Genomic DNA, 25,114 nt, shown 5'->3' with positions numbered 1-25,114 from the left:
ATGTGATAAACACTTCATGACAAGGATAAAAAGCTACTACTGAATTCACTAATGTAGGTTTTCAATATTTGTGTAGAGAATTATTTATCAAAACACTGTTTTATACCTAGTGCCTAAAAATACCAGATTAAAACAGAACTGTAACATTTCAGGACTCCTAATGACTATTTTCACAGTAGCCAAGTCTATGCAACTGCAGAAAGAGTAAGACAGAGACTGCAGATCTAAGTCTATATGTCATATTTAACCATAACTTCTGTGAATTCTATAAATCTGGGGAGTCAAAGTTTCTTTCAAAAGTTTCTTTCAGAAGCCCTCATTTTATTTTACCTCCTGGGATCTGGATTCAGCCTTGTTGATGTGATTACAAAAAAAAACAACAATAGGACTTCATGTGGATAAAAAAAAAATAGTAAAGTAGTTTGGAAAACTCTAATCCTGACTGAAAGCATTTAGGATCTCTTTTTTTGCCAGGGCCAGGCTGGTAGTGAGTACCCACATACACTGGGTGTTAAAAACCCATATTAAGGACATGGCCTGTGTTTCACTATGTCTGTTTTTATACATGAACAATTTGCATAGCCAGTTTCTTGGAATACAAGTCATTGACTGATATGTTATGGAGAGTAAATCTATTTCTGGCCCACAGTAGAGTGGGAGAAAAAAAAAAGCTTATTAAATTATTTCTCTTTTATGGGGCTGGTTGTGTGGATTAGTGAGCAATAACCCCTTTCCACAAGGTACATAAATGCACATTTCTGAGACTTCTGTGAACTATTAAAGCTCCTTTTTGTTTGAATATTTTATATGCACAAGCTGTGTGCAAACTCCACACATTCTTTTCATCCTTATGCATCAAAGTGAATTGTGAGAGAGAAGTCTTACAAACAGGGTATGAAGTCTGGAAGAATTGATGCAGCCATACCTGAGAAACAGAGGAAAAGCCATATTCTCTTTCCTGACCACTCAGCTGGCATCATAAAATTGTTCTACGGACAAAATTGTGCTCCATTATGCAGTTTTGTAGCAACACAAATTTGGAATTGCTTGCATAACTATCAGGAAACTGTACCTGTTTGGACAAAAATCTTCCACAATAAAGACTAATGATACGGAGCACTGTGTTATGAGACTGCAAATACTACCCATTATAATAAATTAATTTATTTTACAGCTAAGCACTCTATCACTATTATATAAATCTACCTTTTTCCTATTGATTTATTTTCTTACATCATTTAAATGATACATCTTTAACAAAAAATCGTATTTAAGAAGAATAATGCAACTAAATTAAGAAACACATGGGAGCTTAGGTACAGTACAAACTCAAATCAGCATAAAGATAGATCAGCAGTAAAAGTATGGTTAAGACTTGATTTTTGTACAGTGCAACAACTGTGCAACAGAGTTTAATATAATGGAATCTGGCAGCAATTCCGTAAACAGTTAAAATAATGTATTAATACAGTAGTGCAAAAAGAAGTATTTCCATCCAATGAACTTAACAAAAACACATATAACTAAATTTTTCACAGTATACTTTTCATAAATAAATTCAAGTATAGAGTATCTACAGCCTGAAATTTACGGTTTTGAACTTTCTGTCAACATGAAATTCATGCACTATGAAAGAATACAAGAAATTTCTCCCCCAAAATGGTTGTTGAGCATTGGAATGGGCTGCCCAAGGAAGTGGTGGAGTCACCATGCCTAGAGGCATTTAGAAGACATGTAGATGTGGCACTTAAGGACATAGTTTAGTGATGGACTGGGTAATCCTGAGTTTATGGTTGAAAGGTATTTCCAACCTAAACTATTCTATAATTCTATCAATATTGGAAAAAGGGCTCTGCCTTCTAAAGAGCCAACCAACCTCACAGATAAGAAATTTAAGATCTCAAGCAGCCATATTTGTGTATTCCTCTCAATAAGTATTGTGAAGAAAGCACAATGAAAGTATAACAACATAGTTCAGAAGCACCATCTCAACTAATTAATTTTCTTTCTCCTCAAGTTTCTCTGGAACACCAAATACAACATTCTCTCTCTTCAAGACTTTTTTTTTTTTTTCCCAGAGGAAAATAACTATATGAAAACCGTCCAGCCATCACTATGAAAATTTGCATCATTATCTCCTTTTATTACTGCAACAGAGCACATTGATAATAGACTACCAAATTAACATTTCTCAAGTATTTGAGAGTAATGGAGAAAAACTAATTCAGTTAAGCTACAGAGAATAAACTTGATACAAGTTATATAACTTCTATAAATAATAGATATGCTTGATAAACACTCACGTTTGTCAAGTGCCTCTAAACTCAAGCGCTTCACTCACCTGCCACTGTTTCATGAGCTCCCGAACCATTTTGGCATCCTCCAGCACCTTTTCTTTGTGTGTAGCATCCTGCAGGACATTTGCAGTTGTTTCAGCTTCTGTAAGCCAAGCAAGGAACTTTTCGAGATCCAGGTAGAATTGTTGCAACATTCTTAGGGCTGATTCCAGTGCTGCTTCACGCTCACAGACCCTGAACAAGTACAAATAGTCAAATACAGCACTCTTCGGAAGGAAAAAAAATCTTAATCATTAACACAAAATATAACAAAGGCACACTAAATATTTTTCATGTACCAATCAAGGTAACTTTGCAGATACATTAGCTACAGAACTTGCATGGTATGGTTGGCAGGTAGGGTTCCTTTTTCATCTTTATGCCTGAGAAGTAACAACTGGAATCCCTGTGATAAAAAATGCAGCAAAAGCACTTCTTTCAAAGTACTATCCCTAAAACATGAATATTCGAAAACAAAAAAAGTAATCAGAAATAATTCCCTGTTCTTTTTTAATCAAAGATTATTTTCTTATAGGTCATTAACACTACAGCATTAAAACTTGTTTGCTTTCAGAAATCATTAAATACATCCTGGCCAATGCATGTTATGATGAATTTAATGATTAGTTTTTATGACCTGAAACCTTTGCAACTGTGTTTAACACCTTAAAGCCTAATAACACTGAAATTTCTGGAGGGTTTTGTGTTTATTTTTTTTGTTTGCTTGTTTGGGTTTTTTAACATGAATGTGATGATAAAATGCAATTTTTAAAGACCAAGGCTATCTTATCTTTGGGGAAGTTCTAACTCATGGATTAGGAAAGAGCACTAAAGACTCCAGGAACTCTGGTGCTGAAGAAAATATTAAAGTAGATCTGTGTTCCATCAGCACTCATGTGCAATGTAGATGTCATAAATACTCACTGATGTTTTGCATTGAACTTGAGGAAACTATGGATTTAGAAATGTGATGAGTTAGGTATGACACACCGTTCATTAACACAAGCCTGCCAAGGTGTTGTAGTTTGGGATTATTATGCAAATTCTCTCCCCTGTGTTATGGGTTCCCCCAGGTGGGCCTAGATTTGGGCTCTGAAGTCTGGACTAGGCCGAAGCTGTCAGCTGACTTGAGCTGGGCTGAGCTAACAGCTGACCTCTTCTAGCCAGTAACTTTGTATTCCATACCACATTATGACATCATCTCCAGGGCAGTAGGAACCAGTGTGGGAGTGGTTAAGGCAGTGGCTTCTCAGCCTCCTCTTGGGAGGACACACGATGCTGTCCCAGGGGGGATGGAGAGGACCAGGCCCACCACTGGCTCACAGGGTATCTCAGGAAAGTAAATTGTGTTGTTCTGGGTCTCTCCTTTCTGCTTGAGTTTGTCTCCCTGGGGAATAAGTCTTTTCTTAAGTAATGTGTAGTTAGGACAGTAGAATTTGTGTGTTCATTAAGAAGTTGAGGTGGGGAACTTGTTGCAGACTTGTGTGAGTGTATATTTGTACTCTCTTCTAATTGTCTCTTTCTTTCTGTAAAAGTATATGTAGTTTTAGTACAAACGTGGTTTGAAGTGTTTTTTTCCTTTCCCCTCTCTTTTCCTCCCTTTCCCTGGTGTTAGGAGGGAGGCTTTTCTCTCTGTGCTTGGGGGGGCTGGCAGTTGCTTATCTCAAACCAAGACACCTGCCACTCACTGCCCATGCCAGCAGTTAACAAAAGAAGTAGTTACTGCTGATCACTTGGATGGGGGCAGGTTGTCTCTTTTGGTTTTGGGGACATGTTTCCATTCTTAGCTGGGCGGAAGGCAGGAGCGGTGTGTGTGCTGCCGAGGAGGGAGGCTGCTCTGCTGGCACTGCTGGGGCTTCTTGTTGAGCCGCTGCTTTTCTCCTCACCACGGCTGTTTCTCCTGGTTCCTGCGTCTGGGCTCCGGCCCCTGCTCCGCTCTCACCGCCGCCTGCACCGTCACGGCCTGCCCGCCCCGGCTGGGGCAGTGACCCGGGAGAGAGAGAGGTTTGCAGCTGCTTTCCAGGACACGCGGCGGTTCCCCACTTTCAGCTTTCTTTTTCTTCATTTGGGACAAGAGACACAGAGTTCATCTGGGAGCTCACCACTCGTCTGTCTCGCTGGAGAGGGACTGGGAACTACTGGGAACTCACTCGCAGCCAGCCGGGCTGTGACATTGACACTGCCTAAGTATAACTTTCCTCCCGGAGGAAAACCTGCTGGGTTTTGTTGTTGTTTTTGTTTTCTTTCTCTTGTGGTGTTGGGGAAGCGGTTTGCACTAGTCTGTTTACATATAGCAGTTAAGAACAGTTATCCTTCTTGTATTAAATTCCTTTTTTTCCTTAAATTTGATAAAGAGTGGCGTGATTATTGTGGAGAAGGCCCCTCCCCTGCTTGTAGGTAAACATTTTGGGTTTTTTCCCCTCAAACCAAGACACAAGGCTACTTAGCTGTTGTGTTACATGCAAATTTGTTTAACATCAACACGATAACTGAACAATTTTTTAAGCTCTGAAAATATATAGTGAAGTCATTTGATAATTCATACTACTTCAAGTGCAATGAAAGCAATTTGATGCACACCTTTGTTAAGTCTACAAGTCTGTGATGGTCTGTATGTATCTCTATAGATTTCCTGTCTGGTTTTATAGTTATTTAGGTAGAGACCAACGTACTAGATTTCAGCAGATACAATTTCTCAAGTTGTAATTCATCAGAGCAGCCCATGAAATTTCCAAGTTCTAATCTCTCTTTCAAATTTTGTTTCCCATCATGAAGAGGTTGTAATCTTGATGGGTAATGGTATCACCCTAAAACCTACTATGCTGGTTGAAGTGAGATAACAAAAAAAACAACACTGCAAGTATTATCAAATGGCATTGACTCAACATGTTTTTTAACAAGCATATACCTACATTACAGCAGAGGGTAGGAAGGATAGAAAAAAATCACTCAGAGTATTGGCAAGAACAATAATTTCAGCAAGAAAAATCCTCCCCGAGTTAAATGTCACAATAGCTACATATTTCTATCATATTTTTAATCCTTTAACACCTTATTTCCTTTTCCCAAATATTTGATTAGAAAAGGACATAATTTTTCATTTGAAAAATGAGAAAGCTACTAAATGCCTCAGCACAAAGGCATCCACCAATTTTTTAAAGCTTAAAAATGGACTGGGTTTTCATCTCAGTTGCATCTGTTGCCATCTACACGAATTCTTCACATCATGGCACTGTTCAGCCTGTATTAGGATGTGTCCCCAGGGGGCTGTCAGTAGGAAACACTTCCCTTCAGAACAGTGAACATGATCTCCTTCCCAGCTTTATTCTGTCTGGACATAAACATGGCTTGTGGTTAGGCCACACTTCAAGTTTAAAACAACTGCAATGGTAGAATTTGTTGTTCTTTTGTTAAACTAAAGAATAATTACATAGAAATTACAACTAAATATACTATCATTATAAACTTAGTATAACTTAGAAAAAAAGACAGTAAGAAAAATTTTTACCTGGAAAACTCTGTATTGACCTGTTTACCACTTTTAGCTCAAAAATAGAACCACATTTATTTGATACACCTTGGAAATGAAATAAACTTGCATAAGCTAAATATATTTTATCCAGTTCTTCAGAGCACGATTCTATTATGATATGATTTATAGCATTATTCTAATTCAACTTACAGTGTGCAATATGATAGTTAATATCAGTGCCTTTGCAGAATCAATAACACATTTTTCTTTGCAGTTTCTTCAGAACATTAAAGGCACATTTTTAACTCCCATGTACCTGAATTCCTGTAAATACACAGCAATGCTCTAATAATACCATCCTGCAAACACGTGGTGAGATTACACAAACCAGTGCAAGCACAGATATGAAAAAGATATTCATGGGAAGAGTTATTGCAAGGATTAATCAAAATCAGAATTTATGTTTTAGAGATACTCTCAGACTTCATGAAAAAATATAGCCCGTTATTGATCTGGGTAAAGAATGAAGTTTTCATTATGAAGAATCTTCTGGCACTTCTAGGATGCACAGAAATCCTGTGGCACATAATTCTTTCAGTCTACAGAAGTGTGTTTCTTATCTATAAACATATTAATACACCCACCAGAAAGTACCTGGTACTTTGAATTTTATTTTTCGACACAGCTACTGAGCAATAAACATTCAGCTGCACTGACAGTTCTGCAGCATATCAATAAGCTTCACTGTACTTGGCTTTCTAATTACTTCTAAATTGTGAGGTTAAAATAGAGGAACGAAGGTCTAAACATGAAGACTGAAAATGAATATCAAATCTAGCATATGATAAGATAAATTGCAGAAAATTATAGAGGAGATAAAAATAAGTATATTGAACAAGAAATTATTGCATAAAACCAAAATATGGATCCTTTCTCTTTAGTTTGTATCACCCAAATATGTTTAATTTCATAGTGAGTGCAAGCTGTAAGAAAATAACATGAAGTGAGCAGAAATATATTTGAGTGTAAATGGAAAACTGTACAGTAAAAGCACTCACTACAAGGTACTCCTAAAATACTTGAAGATAATAAGAAAAAGTATTTTAATGGAGTGATTCTTTTTTTATCTGTTCTACTATGATATAAAAATAACACAGTGCATTACCAAAACCTTCTTATCCAAGGGAGAACCACTAAAGATGGGATTCATCTTATTTTCAGGGACATTAGCATTTCTGCAATTTAATTTCTTCTCCCTTGTCTGTGCACATCTGTTGTACCAGACCAAGGTCACAGCAATCTTTTTTTCTCTTCACTGCAACAGTAAATCACCTTAAACAATTTTAATTTTACAGAAGCCTAAATTTTATGTGTCTAAAAGTAGGTGAGCTGGTCACCAGTCTTCCCAATGCATTTGATTTTTAGGAACTAGTGGGGTCAGTGACAGTGGACTGAGCAGTTCTAGTTGTCATATGAGCTTTGTTGCAGGACAGAAATTACGGTACTGTTTGAAGAACGTGTCAGCTCAAAGCTTCAAGTTGAGGGAAAGTGGTGGCATGTCAGAGGAAGTGAGACAAGCAATGTGCCTTAAGTTTTTAAGGGCTTTAAAAAAATCCACAATAAAAGCAAGTTACCAGCCTCTGCTACAGGACATTGCTGTTGTGCTGAGAACTTTTAGTGCTAATAATTTTAAAACGTAGCTGTATATATTTATATTTGGGAAGATAAGCAGGGGAAAACTAAGTTATCTGAAATCCATGTGATCTTCAAGTTCCTAAGTGAGGTATTGCATTACTAACTAAAAACTGAAACCATGACATACATACAAAATAAATATATACAGAATCTAACAAGAACCAAAAGTGCTGAGATTTGGGGATGATGGTGTCACTGAGGGTTGGACTTAATGATCCTCATGGGGCCCTTCGAACTCAGAACATTTTGTGATTCTGTCATTAAATTATCACGAGTACTTCATTCCACACTAAATCCCATGCAACACAAGGAATACAGTGTTTGGAGAGGCTCCATGAGTGTGAACATCAGATTTTTCTTCAGCTGTTGAATTTGCTACATAACTTGGAATGAATCATTCACATTTTATGAGTATCTGTTTGTCTATTTGAAATTTCAATGCTTATTCACATTACAAGATCCATTACAAGGGTCAGTGTTTAAATAAAGCTTTGAGATGCCCAGATATCAGGACACATAGTAAGTGCAGAGCACAAACTAACCCATTTCTGTTCCCCAGGGGTTTCTTTAAGAGCAATAAAAGTGAAGAAGCTGTATCATTGAGTGTTCAGCAGATCACTAAATCACACTTCCATCTGCAGACTGTAGTGATTTAAAGTTATCCCACTGAGATGTAAAATAAAATATCCTGGACTACAGGAAAGTATCAGTTTTACTTCTATAGTTCCTGTGATTTTCTCTCTAGAACTCTACAACTGTACTTTCTCTTTCCTGACCTTACAAATCCATAAAAAAAAAAAAAGTAGAAAAAGTAAGAAGTTACCTGAATTTCCCTTTTCTGGAGACAACTATCACAGAGAATTTGAACTACATGCATCTTCCTGCTAATGCTGGAAGAAGTTTTCACTTTTTCCTGAGGTTTATATCCCTTCTGCCAATATGACAATGGAACAATTGCAAAAGTTCATTTGAACACATAATTTTTACTCCTGAATAACTTTAAGCTCTTACTGGTAACCCTCTCCAGCTGTTTTGATTTGGACTGATAAAGAACTTACCAAAGAGGCTGAATAATTTAACCTTGGATAAAATGGAAACAAAAAGAGATATTACAGATATGAAAATAAAGTTAATTTCTTATATTTGAATTCTTAAAATAACTATTATTGATACAATTTTAAAGTGCAACTTCAAAATAAATCAATTAATTTTGGGGATGCTGCTTAGAACTTTCTTCCAGAATCTAGGGACTACATTCTGTACTGTCAGTTAAAATTATTAATGCCTGCTAATAAGTGATTAATATGCATATTTACTCTGAATGGCTGGTGGAACATTCAGTAGGGAAAACTATGTTGAGGTAGCATTTTAAGCAGTCCTTTCATGTGGTTTTTTGGATCTCACACTTCTCCCTTATACTCCTGTTATTGAGTGAGGAACCATGAAAGCTTTGGTGTGCTGGTACAGAATTTCATACTCTAAAGTCAGGCTTTCAGGGCTTTTTAAGTAATTTTGAGTTCAGGGACTGTTATGGGTTCCCCCAGGTGGGCCTAGATTTGGGCTCTGAAGTCTGGACTAGGCCGAAGCTGTCAGCTGACTTGAGCTGGGCTGAGCTAACAGCTGACCTCTTCTAGCCAGTAAGTTTGTATTCCATACCACATTATGGCATCATCTCCAGGGCAGTAGGAACCAGTGTGGGAGTGGTTAAGGCAGTCACTTCTCAGCCCTCCTCTTGGGAGGACTCACGATGCTGTCCCAGGGGGGATGGAGAGGACCAGGCCCACCACTGGCTCACAGGGTACCTCAGGAAAGTCAAATGTGTTGTTCTGGGTCTCTCCTTTCTGCTTGAGTTTGTCTCCCTGGGGAATAAGTTTTCTTAAGTAATGTGTAGTTAGGACAGTAGAATTTGTGTGTTCGTTAAGAAGTTGAGGTGGGGAACTTGTTGTTGCAGACTTGTGTGAGTGAATATTTGTACTCTCTTCTAATTGTCTCTTTCTTTCTGTGAAAATATATGTAGGTTTAGTATAAACGTGGTTTGAAGTGGTTTTTTCCTGTCCCCTCTCTTTTCCTCCCTTTCCCTGGTGTTAGGAGGGAGGCTTTTCTCTCTGTGCTTGGGGGGGTTGGCAGTTGCTTATCTCAAACCAAGACAGGGACAAACCTGATGAAAAAGTTATCACTAAAAAGGCAACAGTAATTTTCTAGAACTCTTTACCTAATCTTTATGATCACTGATATCTTCCTGAAGACAGCTGATGCAGAGAACTTAAGGAAAGATTTCATCTTACAGATGAATAAACAAACAAAAATGCCTTTTATGGAGCTCAGTGGGGACATACAGGTACTGTCCTGCTGATTCAGGTATATATACAGGATTCCTAGTTATGACAGAATTCTTTTTTTATTTCTATGTGCATGTCCTGGTTTCATCTGGGATAGACTTAATTTTCTTCTAAGTAGCTACAGTGCTGTGTTTTGGATTTAGCATGAGACTAATGTTGATAGCACACTGATGTTTTAGTTCTTGCTGAGCAGTGCTTACCCTAAGTCAAGGACTTCTCAGTGCCTTGTGCCTTGCCAGTGAGCAGATGCACAAAAAGCTGGGAGGGAACAAAGCCAGGACAGTGACCTGAACTGGCCAAAGGGGTATTCCATACCACAGAACACCATGCCCAGTATATGAACTGGGAGGAGTCAGCTTGGGGACTGGCTGGGTATCAATCAGTGGGTGGTGGGCAATTGTATTGTGCATTGCTTGTTTCTCTTGGGTTCTGCTACTCTCTCTCCCTCTCCTTATAATTACAATTATTATTAATAACATTATTAGCATATTTAGTATAATAATTATTATTCTATTTTCTTTCAATTATTAAATTGTTCTTATCTCAACCTTTTCGTTCTAATTCCTTTCCCAACTTGAGAGGAGTGTGTGAGTGCCTGTGCAGTCCTTACTTGCTGGCTGGCAAACCATGACAGTGCAACACTCCTCTCTCCCTTATATTTATTTCTCAACAATACAATCTAATGGCTGAGAGCTGACTCTTGGTGTCTTCAGATAACTTGAAGGTTATCCCTGCCTTGGCTGCGTTATCCATATTTATAATGAATGAATAACTAGTGAAGTAATTTTGAATTCCAGATGTAACTGTCCACACAGAGAGACGAAGTGCAACAGCTGCTTCAAAATAAACACACAAAGGCAGCTCTCTGCTGATTCTCTTTCCTTCTGCAGGAAGGAAGAACAAAACCCTTCAATGTCCCCCATGCTCCAACTGGAACTCAGACTGTCTTCAAATGTACACAGTCATGTTCTTTGGGTTTTTTTTTTCCTGAACAGTATTCCTATTATAAAACTCCACAAAACCAGAAAATATGTTGCATTTAAAATGTTTCTGGTGTTTATGTACATAAGAAAATGGATGAAGCAAGAGAGAGAAAATATTTATTTTGCTGCTACTCATTGGCTGGCTTGTTTCTAGTCTTATACCTGGCATAGATCTTCATGAATTAGCCAGGACCTGTATGAAAATTACAAAACTCATCAAGTATTTGCTCTGAACTTCTCTCTTTGTCAGTAAAGATACTAAATCAATTGGAAAGCATATTTTTGAATTTAGATTCTTTGTCTCTTACATTTCCTTATTGAAGGACCATTGATAGGTAATGGCAAAAAGAGGAAAGAAAACAATTTGTGTTAATCCATGAAGTTTCAGATCAACATTGGATATTAATGCCTCATCTCTTCTACATGAGTATTTGTCATAATGAGAAGGGTCACTAAAAGCAATATATCACACCCTGGGGCACAAACCCACAGACATGGATTTCTGTATGGGACCTTTAAACAAGGTCTTTTTAAATAAGCTCCTGTGAACACCAGCACAGGGGATCTGTGTTATCCCAAAGGAAAACTTCTCATCAACATTTTAAAAAATAATTTCTGTCTCTCTTATACTCCATTGACTTATGTGATCCCATGTTCCAAAAATGTCTCTTAATGGGATGACAGAGAGAGAGGGAATTTTTGATAACAGGCTTTTCTTGCACCCATTGCTCTTGTCTCTTTTTTCCACGTGGCTGAGAATATATAAAAACATAAGTGTACATTTTCTTGATGTTCATCATAGCCACAGATTATCACACCTATATGGAAAGCTACAGAAAAATCATTAATGAAATGAAAGGTATTCCCCTGTAATTAAAATTAATTACAGATTGTCTTTTATGCTATTGAAAACACTTTATGTGCATTTGTGATTTCTAATTTCCAGATAAATTTTCCTTAGAAGCAAAGGCTTTCCAGAGAGTAAATCTTAATAGCTATCAGGATAAAGAAAAGGGATTCACAGATATATAAAGTATCACAATCACAAACATATGAAGTATCACTAAAAATTACTTGTAGATACAGAATACTGTTTTGAACTCATTCAAGAGGCTTTTCTAAATAGCCCTTAGTGAAAGCTTAAAAACAACCTTAAAACACAAAACAAGGAAACAGAAAAAGGAAAAAAAACCCAAACCAGAACAAACAGCCCTGCAAGCCCCACTACCACCCTCCCCCCAGTTCTCTGAACTCATGGAACAGATTCCAGTCTTATCCTCGTATCACTCAAGTAGTGCCCCAACAAAACATGGGAAGACAAGATTTAATAATCCTGGTATTCCCACTGAAGAAAGAACCCAGAAAAAGAAGAAATTTTAAAATCAAAACTAAAATCAAACAGAAAAAATAGTGTTTTATTCTCCCCAAAGAAGCAAAAATATTGTTTTTCTGCTTCACACTTCATGGTCCATAATGTGCAGAATTAAGTTTTTCCTTGCATTCCAAAACATTTAATTATATTGACATTCCAAGGCAGTCAACAGTGTCATCTAATAAACAGCATATTAATTACTCAAATACAATTTACTAAGATAAAATCTTTGCTTTCTAAGACAGTGAAGTATAATGAAAAGTGATTATGAAAATATATTCTAAAGGCACTTGTTTTCTTAGCCTTACTTACTGTAGAAACAACGAGATTTAATAAGACTGTGAAATGCACTGATGGCATTACATGAAATCAATTAGGTCTCACAAAGGATCCCATTAAACTGTTAGTGTAGTTTTCATTTAAAGCATCAGCCTCTGAGGGCTGAGCTCAGTGGTTTAGCAGAACAGCAATTTCCTACCATGCAAGAGAGAGAGAGAGAAGCCTCAGTTCCCAGGCTGGAAAACTTCCCTGGCAGCACTTACAGTTCTTATTGTACCATTCATCATCTTAAGTTAAGTGAGAGCAACACTAAATAAACACTTAAATAAACACACAATGATTTTTCCCCCTCTAAAACATGGGCCTCAAGTAACAGTCACATTACCCAAAGATGCTGACAGTTCAGATTGGCTCAATATATTTTAAAACATCTATTCTAATACATCAGTATATTTTAAGAAGCATGAAATGCTAAGAAAAAAATACCAGGTCTGTCACGTTCAGAGCAAAAGCAGCTGGTAAAAAAGCTACTTAGCATGTGAGTAAGAAGGAAAGAAGGCAGCCTGCCTACTGTTTCTTACATCTGTATGATCTAATACAATCATATTAATTATGAAGAACCACTCCATACCTTATATACTTTACTATTCAGAAGGTTTCAGACTCCTATAGGAAGGTGAAATATAGAATAAGTTCCCCACTATAAGGAGAGAATGTGACTAAAATAGGTCTATGCAGAAAGATTGTAAAACAACAAGAACTACAACCAGAGGTAATACAGGAATGTAGAGGAATACTAATAATTCATTATTATGCAGATTTAACAACACCAGGAAGAAGCTACAGCTCTAGTTCTGTTCCTCTGCCTCACAGGATCATGTAAATGTAAATAAATAATTCAATAATGAAATTATAGAGCCCAATTCAGCAAATTCAGATGATGTTCAACTCACACTCAGTTCAACAGAACTTCACTATGTGTTTGGTACAAAAACCTTACAGAGAAAATCCTCACTTCACTTAGAATGGCTGACCTTTGACTGACTACAAAGGGAATGGGATGCTCTGTGAGAGCTCTACCTCAGTTCTTTTTTGGGTGAATTTCAAAGACAAAAATTCTTAGCAGAAGTAATTGTAACTCTTCAACTACAACTCTGGACAGTTTAACAGAGTGGAGAGGGACATAAATACACCAAAACACCAGAGCATTGAAGTCTGACTATTCTGCTCTGAAAAGCCAAGACAAAAATGGATATATCTGACATTTTGTGTGTTCACATGCAATTCTGGCAGCACCATCCAAATCTAACTCCTAAAGAGTGCAAGATTTGCAATGTTTTTAATCCTCTTTAATAAACTTTGATGTAGTTTTCAGGTATTTACAGGGAAAAGACACTTGATTTATCATTTTGTATTCACTGTCATTCAAGCATCCTGTATATATTCTAGATAATAGATGGGGTCCATTACTTTTCCTTAACATATATAACCTGTACTCAAATCCCTTTCCATATTTCAGTCATGGAAATGAATGCATATCTGATGAATTAATCAGTTTAACTGATGATTCAGCTTTACTTCAGCTTATGCAAAAAAATCCATAAAGTATATCCCAAAATCTTTAAGGAAAACACGTTTCTGCCTCTTTTAATTAACCAAAAGGTACATTTTAAATGATCTTGTATAAATAGAAATTATTTGAGATTGTGAAATATTCTTCAGTCTTGGGGTTTTTTTTTGCAGAAGGAACCAACATCAGCTTTTCAAAGCATTCATTTCCACTCAGCTGCTCTTGTTTCTGAATTGGAGGCCTAAATCTAAATAAAAGTCTGTATAAAACCAACTCTAATGCTTTTCAGCTGAAGACTTACATTCATGATTGTATTTGACACAATAATCATCATCATATCTTAAGACTGAAACAGGTTGGCAGTCCTTGACTTAGTTCTGCTTTTTCCAATCAGCTGAAAAATTGCATCCCCACTCATCTTCTACAAAATATGTTTACATTTACCATTTTTTTGTAAGGGGAAAGGGCATGGCAATACATTCTAAACTACTTACTTGATAACCATGTTCTTTTTAACATAATCACCTCTGGTAAATAGGATTTGAGAAAAAGGAAAAAAAGTAACATCACACGTACTGAAATGATGTTGCAAGTAACTCCTATCCATCTCATGGAAGGTGAAAAGGCTCCAGAAATGTGAAGAACATAACTACAGACATTTTTCCAGATTAATAGGTTTTAAAAAATATTAAAAATATAAAAAAAAATCCAGCTTCTACTTTTACTATCTATTTACTAGCAAGAAAAGAATGTAACTTTTGTTTGTGGTATGGTTAAACACTATTAACTTCTGATCCTGAGAGAAATCAGTAGAAAGCATGAAAAGGTGCCAACAGCTGCTTATTTCCATAAATTTGCTCCCAGAGACACAGAACAGTGAATCTTGGAAGGGAACTTTGGAAGTCTGCTTGTCAACACCCCCTGCCCAACCAGGGCCCTTGGATCCAGGTACCAGGTCCATGTCAAGGATGGAGACTCTACAGCCTCTCCAGGCAGCCCATCCAGCGCTCAGTCAACCTGACAGTGAAAAAGTGTTTCCTGATATTCAGAGGGAAACTCCCATGTTTTGGTTTGGGCCATTGCTTCTTGTCCTGTCACTGGGCACCACTGGAAGGAGCTTTGGCTTTGCACCCTCCAGAGTCAAGGGGGTATCCCATGAGTGTCCATGGACTTATATATGCCCAATTTGCTCAGGCCCTTTAAGGAGGCAAAAGCCAGCTAAACATCAGTGAGGTACAGCAGTCACCCAGGTACACAAAAGGCTCACCCCAATCCCAGCACACTGTTAACCACCTAAGAAGAACACAGTGGATGTGATGAGAAGTCATTATGTGATGTCCCCTGTGCTCTGTGTTACCCTGAGAAACTACTACAGATGAAACTCTTATGGGTAGACAGCTGGGACAAACATCCAAGGTATACAGGTATGGGAAACCATTTAAAACAAAAAACCCCACATTTTTCCTCACGTAAGACTTGGAACTCTGTTATACCATGACTATAGTACTTCAATATGATTTCCTACAAAAGTATCTGGATCACTAAATGATTCCCTATTTCATGTTTTTCCCTTTGTTCTGAGAAGTCAGGGCTGAGGTTTTCTAACACAGTATAAAAGAACAGCAAACAAGGCTTGAGATGGAAAAGCTTCTACTTTAGCAGAGACCTGTATGATGAAGTTCACTAAAGATGTGAAACACAATCAAAATCCACAACAGAAATCTAAGAAAATTACAGTATCAAAAGGTGATATTGATCAAGCAGAAAATGCCCCATTATTTGGCTTGGATATTACTTTTTCCAAATGGTAATCATCTTAATTTTTCAAGCTCTAGTCTAATAGTACAAAGGAATCCTACAAGTTTGATGAGAACAATCAGACTATCTAAACAAATACAGATCCAGAAGGAGAAAAGAGTATATATGCATCTATGCAAATACTACTGTTATGGGTTCACCCAGGTGGGCCTAGATTTGGGCTCTGAAGTCTGGACTAGGCTGAAGCTGTCAGCTGACTTGAGCTGGGCTGAGCCAACAGCTGACCTCTTCTAGCCAGTAACTTTGTATTCCATACCACATTATGACATCATCTCCAGGGCAGTAGGAACCAGTGTGGGAGTGGTTAAGGCAGTGGCTTCTCAGCCTCCTCTTGGGAGGATGCACGATGCTGTCCCAGGGGGGATGGAGAGGACCAGGCCCACCACTGGCTCACAGGGTATCTCAGGAAAGTAAATTGTGTTGTTCTGGGTCTCTCCTTTCTGCTTGGGTTTGTCTCCCTGGGGAATAAGTCTTTTCTTAAGTAATGTGTAGTTAGGACAGTAGAATTTGTGTGTTTGTTAAGAAGTTGAGGTGAGGAACTTGTTGCAGACTTGTGTGAGTGAATATTTGTACTCTCTTCTAATTGTCTCTTTCTTTCTGTGAAAATATATGTAGTTTTAGTATAAATGCCATTTGAAGTGTTTTTCCTTTCCCCTCTCCTTCCCTCCCTTTCCCTGGTGTTAGGGGGGAGGCTTTTCTCTCTGTGCTTGGGGGGGTTGGCAGTTGCTTATCTCAAACCAAGACAACTACAGTGTTGTGTTTCCATCACAAAGAGAAATTGAGCCCTCTAATGAGGATGAGTACTCTATTTTCATGTGTAAGTACTATTATATATGTTTCTTTAATAAGTGTATTATGGACAAGTAAAACGCCCTGTCTTGGAAAAAATAAATTTGCCAACTTTTTCTTAGAATTAATGGAAACAAAAGATGAAAACTAACAAAAAACAACATTATCTACTTGCTATCCACAAAAGTTGAATAAAGCAAAATTGAATAAAACGAAACTGAGATTAAGAGCATATAATGTAGTCAATGTAAATAATGTTCAACCCTGAGCATTAGGAGTCCATTCGAGGGGAGCAGCAGTAGGGATTATTAAGTGCATTAATTAACATTGGGAAAAGGGTGCAAAGAACAAAATGGCAAATTTATTTAGATTAGTCAAACCCAAAAGGAATAATCTGAGCTGGAAAAATATCATCAGGAATTTGGTAGCACAAAAATCCAAGAGATGTGTTCCAAATAGCAGACACTGCAGGTAATATCTAAACTCAGTATACACTGCTGGGTTCTGAACTAGCTGTAGCCTTGAAGGTATTTAGCATTTTAAATCAAGAGCAACAGCTTAATGAAGGTGCCAATACATGCTAGGATCTGAAAGACTACTAGTGATAAAAAGAAATGGATAAATATTTATGTCCATCTTTAACTCACCCTCCCAATCCTGGCTTGGGTACTTTGTCCCAGCCAGGAGAAAGAAGAGTAATATCATGATGTGAAAGCAAATTTAGCTAAAGCAAAATTTTATAAATATGTTCCATGCTCCTACTTTTATTTCTTATTTTTTTCCAGCATGAAATGAACTAACAGTGACAAATGTCCACAGCTCCAAGGGGTCATCACAGTATGAAAAGGAAGGGTGCCACCAACGGCAGATCTGAACTGTGGTTTCTCAGTGCCATCTTATTTGACAAGTGTATTCTGATCATGTTCCACGGGAACACAGAGAGAAGACAAGCCCTAGGAGAACTGTCTCCCATCCCTTGGAGTAAAAACACACTGCAAAACTTAAAGGTCAACCACCACAAAAATAAATTTACCCTCCTGAAAATGGTTCATCAACAGACACCATTAGTAATTAATTAACACAGCTGAAGCATCAACCTTGGACATGCTCCAGGCACCAAGAACTCAGGGAAGTTTCTGAACTGTTTACCATTACTGATAATAAACAGCAGCATGGATTTCAGATTTTAAAACAAAAAAATAACAAAAATCAGCATGTTTAAGTTATGTTGTGGGATGCAGAAAATACATCCAAGTCAGATTAAAAAACCCCATTAAATTAGACTCAAATCTCACTCAACATGAATTTAAAAGTATGAAATTATATAAGCAGTGGGGGAAAAAAAAACTAAGAAGAAAAGGAAAATAAGGAAAATAGAAATAATGTAATACTAGTAAGATAAAATGCAGAAAGTGGGAAATGGGAGTTGCAAGCCTGAACCTTCAGGTACTTCAAAAAACTTTGGTTTTGCATTAATACTGTGTCGAGTAAACGTATGGAATCTCAGAAGTAGGTGGCACATTTTAAACAGATAAAAATAATACTTCTTTTCTTTCTTCATCCACAAAAAGTAGACCTGTATCATTCATTGCCACAGGGCCCTACTGTGCTTAAGCAGATAGTTATTAGATATATAACTGATTATTATCTTGCACAAAGGAGGAATCTGCAGCCATGGCAGCTAGAGTGATAATTCCAAGAGCTATTATTTCTTATCATTTGCAGGGGATATTATTTTTTGTGGCTTGCAAGAGATGCAAGACTCAGCAGCTGGGAAAGAGCTCTATGTTTTTTAAATTTTTCAGGAAACGTATCACAGGTCAGTTAAATTTGGGTTATGGGTCAAGATGTGATTGGATGACAAATGCAACATGAACAGACTGATCTGTTCCTTATCACAAATTCCTTGCTTACTTACAGTTTTCCCTTTTATTCACCCATATCAGATACTCCATAAAAGTTCTATCCTTAACTTTTCCCAGTTGAATCTCATCTCAGTCATTTCTCACCATGCCTATTTTAAGACATGCAAGAAAACCCCATTGCTAATTCTTCTGCTTTCCAATCTGCCCCCTTTATCTCCACTTCCACAGGTCTCTGCAAAAGCCGTGACCATCAGCCTCTCCTGCCACTGGTTCTCATCAGGGAAAATGGGAACTTAGAATCATAGAATCATAGAATCGATTGGGTTGGAAAAGACCTCCAAGATCATCGAGTCCAACCCTTGGTCCAACTCCAGTTCATTTACCAGATCATGGCACTCAGTGCCACGTCCAATCTGTGTTTAAAAATCTCCAGGGATGGTGAATCCACCACCTCTCTGGGCAGCCCATTCCAATGCCTGATTACTCTCTCTGTAAAAAATTTTTTTCTGATATCCAACTTAAATTTCCCCTGGCAGAGCTTAAGCCCGTGCCCCCTTGTCCCATTGCTGAGTGCCTGGGAGAAGAGACCAGCCCCCACCTGGCTATAACTTCCCTTCAGGTAGTTCTAGACAGTGATGAGGTCACCTCTGAGCCTCCTCTTCTCCAGGCTAAACACCCCCAGCTCCCTCAGCCTCTCCCCATAGGACTTGTGCTCCAGTCCCTTCACCAGCCTTGTTGCTCTTCTCTGGACTCGCTCCAGCACCTCAATATCCTTTCTGAACTGAGGGGCCCAGAACTGAACACAACACTCAAGGTGTGGCCTCACCAACGCAGAGTACAGGGGAAGGATCACTGCCCTGGTCCTGCTGGCCACGCTATTTTTGATACAGGACAGGATCCCATTGGCCTTCTTGGCCACCTGGGCACACTGTTGGCTCATGTTGAGCTTCCTGTCAATTAGTACTCCAAGGTCCCTCTGCCTGGCTGCTCTCAAGCCACTCTGTGCCCAGCCTGGAGCGCTGCAGGGGGTTGTTGTGGCCAAAGGGCAGGACCCAGCACTTGGCCTTGTTGAACTTCATCCCATTGGAATCAGCCCATCTCTCAAGTCTATCCAGATCCCTCTGCAGAGCCCTCCTGCCTTCCAGCAGGTCGACACTCCCTCCCAACTTAGTGTCATCAGCAAATTTGCTGATGATGGACTCAATCCCCACATCGAAATCATCAATAAAGATGTTAAACAGGACTGGACCCAATGCAGACCCCTGGGGAACACCACTGGTGACCAGCCGACAGCTGGATGCAGCTCCATTCACCAGCACTCTCTGGGCCCAACCCTCCAGCCAGCTCTTAATCCAGGAGAGGCTACACTTGTCCAAGCCATGGGCTACCAGCTTTTTCAGGAGTATATTATGGGAGACAGTATCAAAGGCCTTGCTGAAGTCCAGATAGACACATCCACAGCCTTCCCCTCATCCACCAACTTGTTGTCATTTGTCCATTTCTTTGTGAGTTCATATAAAAACATGTGATTCAAATTTCAGCCCCAGTTAAAACAGAGCCACACAACAAAAATGCAAGCCAGCAATGTGTCAAATTGACACATTTGGAGGTATCTTCCAAAGAGAGACTCAGCATTTAACAGGCAGATGGAATTATCCCCGTTTCAAGCATGACTGACAAGCCAGTGAGAGGGAAGCTTAGACTGCCTGAACAGCAGCTGAGCAGAAGCTGTACAAAAATCCATGGAAAACACCAGGGAAAAAAAAAAACCCAAACAAAACCCAAGGCTATCACAAGAATAACAATGCAAACAAAAGATGACAACTAAGGTCATATTCTTTTTTGCTGGCACTCTGCTGGTCCATCAGCTTTATTAATTTCTGTTCAGTTTGCTTTAAAGGACATGAAGTCTGATAAGAAGTCTATTGAGGGGAAAGGAAAGACATTAATTTGTTCCATGAGCTTTGGATGACAGCAATAATCAGTTTGCTATAGTTTGTTAATTTATCTGCAGACTTAATAGGAAATAGATTTAAGGTTGGACTTCCAGGGCACAAGCATTAGCTTCAGTTCTTTTTCAAACAGAGACTAAAACTTACTAATTACTTCCAAAAAACCTCACCTTTAAAAAAAGAACAATACATTTGTCTTAATCTTCTAATGGAGTAGGAACAAAATTTGACATTTCTGTTCTTTCTCTCACAAAACCTTAGTCTGCCATAGTACCTTGCTCCTCCTGCATCTTCTGCAAATGCAGAAGAGGAGGATTTCTCAAGTGGAGTATTTCTTTGAAATGCCCACATTAAGCTCTGGTTATGATTCAGCTTTGTCCACAAAACTGTTCTCCCTTTTTAGAATTCTGTGCCATAACTCTTTTTTGATTTTGTCCAGTTGGATTTCACAACAACATGAGAACTGTCCTCATTTTCACCAGAAAGGAATAAACAGCATTTAACACACCTCAAGTTTGAAGAAAGCAACAGAATTCTGTTTTAGTCAAGACCAAAATATAAACCAAAAAACTGAAAAAATAACGGAAATAGCAGCTGTGATTGGTAAGGAATGGCCTCACAAAGATTCTACTTGCACTTTTCCTGCTTAGTTTTTATTGTTAACTTGCTCTCGGGATTGGAAGCTGAAGGCCCTTTGCAAAATGCCAGTCCTATCCTCTTTTTAAATTGTCTATAGTTCCATCATTACTATTAGATTACATTTAAAAACCTTAACTACTAAACTCACAATGAGCCAAATTCACAGTGTCTAGATACCTAAGCAAATCCTTTGTGGGACAGACAAGCTGAAAAAACCCACTTAATTTAAAAACAACAACAGTTCTTGCTTGAGTTCATTTCTGTTTGTGTGTGGGAGGATGTAGCAGACCTGCAGATGATCTGTTGCCTTTCTGGAAGTGATAAAGGTACTAGAATAGTTATATTTGAGTGGTGGGAAAATACAAGTTATACAGACTGGTGTTAAAAACTTTAAGAAACATGTCCCTGAAGTCACAAGGATCCATAGATCCTTTTTGTCAAGTACTTTATTACTGATGTTACCCTCTCCTGAAATAACTCAAGAACTCTTTCCTTTGTTTTTAGTCCTGAAAGAGTTTCTCAAAAAGCACAGGAATATGTTCACAAATGTGGAAATGATGAGTCACAGAGTATTCTGAGAAACATTGTGCTTTCAGTGCATCCTACCAGCATTTTGAAAGCATCAGGTACCCAGCACCATCCTCTCACAAAGCAAACCACAAATACCTGCTACCATCAACTGAAGTCTCGTCTTGGATCCACATACTTATGTCAGTACTGCACAAAAACATATGGTCAGCTGAGTGCAGAGCTAAGCTAAAACTAGAATATAAGCAGCTAAGATGACTTGCAAGATCTGATTACAGGAGCTTCATCTGGCAGTTTTAGTCATGTATTTTTATAATTTTTTTCCTATACGTGGATGAAATTTCATCATTTTTAGCAGCATTAGGAAGAAAAAAATTGCAAAGCAATGTCATTGCTGATGAACTTGAGATTCTATTTTGTACCTAAATATTTGTTTGAGAGTATAGACAGTAGAAGAATGTCTTCAAATAGGTAACCTCTCTTTTACCTATCGCCATAATCTGTCTGCATCAAATGGCTTTTTAGGTATGCTGTTAAAAATGGATATATTAAAGGATGATATAAGTAACAACAGATATATCAGAGCACCTAAACCTTGCCATTCCCACCCTTACAGTGATTCTTTGAGCGTGCACTCTTTTGTTTAAAATAAAAGCAACAGAACGGGACAAAGAAAGCACCAAAATCTTTTATCCCTTATCTGAAAACAACTCTTAGGTAACTTCAAAGATATCCATATTTTAAATAGAAAAGGCCTAACATTTTGGCATCACAAGTAGCCAATAGAGAGCTTTTCGTTAGAGTTTGCTGATATTACTAACTCTGCTGCAGATTAGCTTCTGAGAAGCATGGAGTGATGTACTGACAAATTAGTTTCATGAAAATTAAAGGGGTTTTTTTTTGTCTAATATGAAAGACATGAGAATTTTTTATAAAATCCAGACTTTCCAAAACAGTTCTAAATGTTTTTTGGAAAACTTTGAGTCTTCTCTTCAAAACACCAGTCAACAGAGATACATTAGTTCTTCAGAGAAAACATGCTGATATATGAAATAATTTGGTCCTTGACACAGACTCAGCTGTGATACCTGAGGCTGTAGACACTCCTTTTCATTCAGTGTGAATAGTTTTAGTGATTAAGTCAAAGTACTTAAGTTTTTAAATAATTAAAATCAAGCAAAGTTTTCAAAGACAGCATCTGACAATCATCTAGAATGAAAATTTACATTTTTAAATAGTAGAGGCAACAAAGATAAATGTTATTATCAACACAAAAGACTTGTTCTACAATTACAATATTTTCCAGCAGTCTTTGCAATTTTAAATTAGTATCTATTGCTAAATTGCTGTAAATAACAAGTTTTAGCATGACATAATGGTTTTAAAGAAGGAGTCTTTCTACTTTCTTGAGCCTGGCAAAATTATTTCAAAAAAAGTCAATAAATGAATGCAATGTGATAATAAAAGTGGAAATTGTCTTTTTTAGTGTAATGCTAAGTTTAAGTAGTAGAACCCAGACAAAATTTTTGAGTTTTGTCTGTTTCTAAAGGGGGGACTGGTGCCAAAGGGGTTTTTGTTCTGATTTTCACATTTTGTAGATTTTAGGAACACAGTAGTTGTGGATTTTTAGAGGGTTAATATTTCTAACAGTTTAAGTTTAATGCCTTTCTATCACTACCCCTGTCCCAGAACAGGGAGCTCAAATTCCTTTAGTTAATTAATCTTGTTTAGACTCCTTTCCAAGGTAGAGCTGAAGGATATCAGAAGGTCCACAGAATGAAACATAAACACAGGTCAGAGTGACCCAAAAGCCAGAACTGGATGAACTCCAAGAGACCTTTGTGTGCCTGAGGAAGAAGAGCTGATGAAGACAGAGGGTCTTGATGACCCCAGACCCAATTCCAGGGGGTTGGACCGGGGGTGGGACTGGGGCTGGACTGAGAAATGTGTAAAGCAATGATTGGAGGGATCTTATTATAAAAGCCATGGAAACAAGAACTGGGGCACATGCATGTCATCCTGTATTCCTGTGGGCTGTAGGCCCTGTGATATTAAAGGACCTTTACTTTTTATCTTACCCTACACTAACGTGGCTCAGAGTCCTGTTTTTGGGGGGAAGGGCCATTCATGGCATCAGTTTGGGGGGTGGGGGCTGGAGGGCTCAGGAGTGGCGAGGGGGCATAAATTTACACCAGGAAATGACATCTGTCATCTTCATCTGAAGTTGTACATTTGCAAGGATTTGTTGCTCACACCCACACAGACACAACTCTACAGCAACTGGAGCCACAGAGGTGTAAACAGACTTGCACGTAAACAAGGTTCCCATGGCCACTTACATTTACATTTTCAACTTAGTTGTTTCACTGTGCTCCAAGAAAGTGTGCCTGCACAAAGAATTATATTAGCTCTTCATACTCATGGATCTACACTGATTTTAGCAATGCCAGCAAAGCTCCAAAACAACAGATGAGAGGAAAGGAATGAATGAGTTTGCTTGGAGACTGCAAATTCTGTGCTGCTTGACTTGAGCAGTCCAAGCCTGAACGAGTGTATAAGTTCTTCAAAGGTGGCTCCCAGGTCTGATACTGAAACCAATTACGAATCTTCAGTATCACAGAATCACAGACTATTCTGAGTTGGAAGGGACCCAGAAGGATCATCAAGTCCAACTCATAAGTCAAGGGCCCACATAGGGGGTTGAACCCATAACCTTGGCATTATTACAACCAGGTTTTAACCAACTGAGCTAATCTCAGTATATTTCAATAATTCACACTTCTGGCTATTGCTCATGTGTAAATGCAGTTTTTCTCACCCAGAATTCATTGCAACTGTAACGTAAATGTGGTGACTTCCACAAGTAACATAAACCAAAGTCGTACTAGGACAGTTACACCATATTAAGGAAACCTTTCTCCAGCAGAATGACTCAGCTCTTCTTGTGTAGGCAATAAAATTATACTCACAAACTTCATGTTCAGATAATGTTTACATTCTAAAAACATTGTTATAACAAGCAACAAATGACAAGGAATAGTTTGCTGTTCAAAGACCAAATCTAGATTATGACCTTTTTCACACTTATAATAACTGTTACATGGTGCATTTACATAAGAAATATATATGCATCATAATTTTGCAGTGTTTATATCCCAAACTTGTTTGGCCATTAATATTTCATACTGTCCAGCTGACATGCAAAATCAAGGCATTTACAAAATTGCTGCATTGGAGAATTAACACCATTCTTAATGAAATATGGGAGTTGGTATCTCGGGTCTTTCAAATAGGTTTAGAAACACAACTCCTTGCCACTTCCTCTCTAACTACCTACAACTTGAACTGGCAACAGCATAAAAGTAATTATATATTGATTCTTCCCTGTCCACACCCTGTAATGTGGAAAAGGAAGTTACTTTTATGTTCTGATTGATGTGTGTCCTCTCTCTTATCTCGGGAGCCAAAAAAAGCATC

The 25,114-nt window shown here is 38.0% G+C and overlaps 1 protein-coding gene across 11 annotated transcripts in view; it reads right to left on the bottom strand.

Moving 5' to 3' along the window:
- The window catches only part of DMD (dystrophin), a 1,187,916-nt gene that overhangs the window by 262,148 nt on the left and 900,654 nt on the right, over positions 1-25,114 (bottom strand). For all 11 annotated transcript variants that reach the window (XM_071568723.1, XM_071569521.1, XM_071566241.1 and 8 more), the window contains one exon: positions 2,342-2,531. In XM_071568723.1, coding sequence (XP_071424824.1) covers positions 2,342-2,531 — 190 coding nt within the window. The remainder of the gene's footprint in view (positions 1-2,341; positions 2,532-25,114) is intronic.

This window comes from Pithys albifrons, chromosome 1 (assembly GCF_047495875.1).
Source record: "Pithys albifrons albifrons isolate INPA30051 chromosome 1, PitAlb_v1, whole genome shotgun sequence".
Lineage (NCBI taxonomy): Eukaryota > Metazoa > Chordata > Aves > Passeriformes > Thamnophilidae > Pithys > Pithys albifrons.
This window is presented reverse-complemented; position numbering and strand designations above follow the sequence as displayed.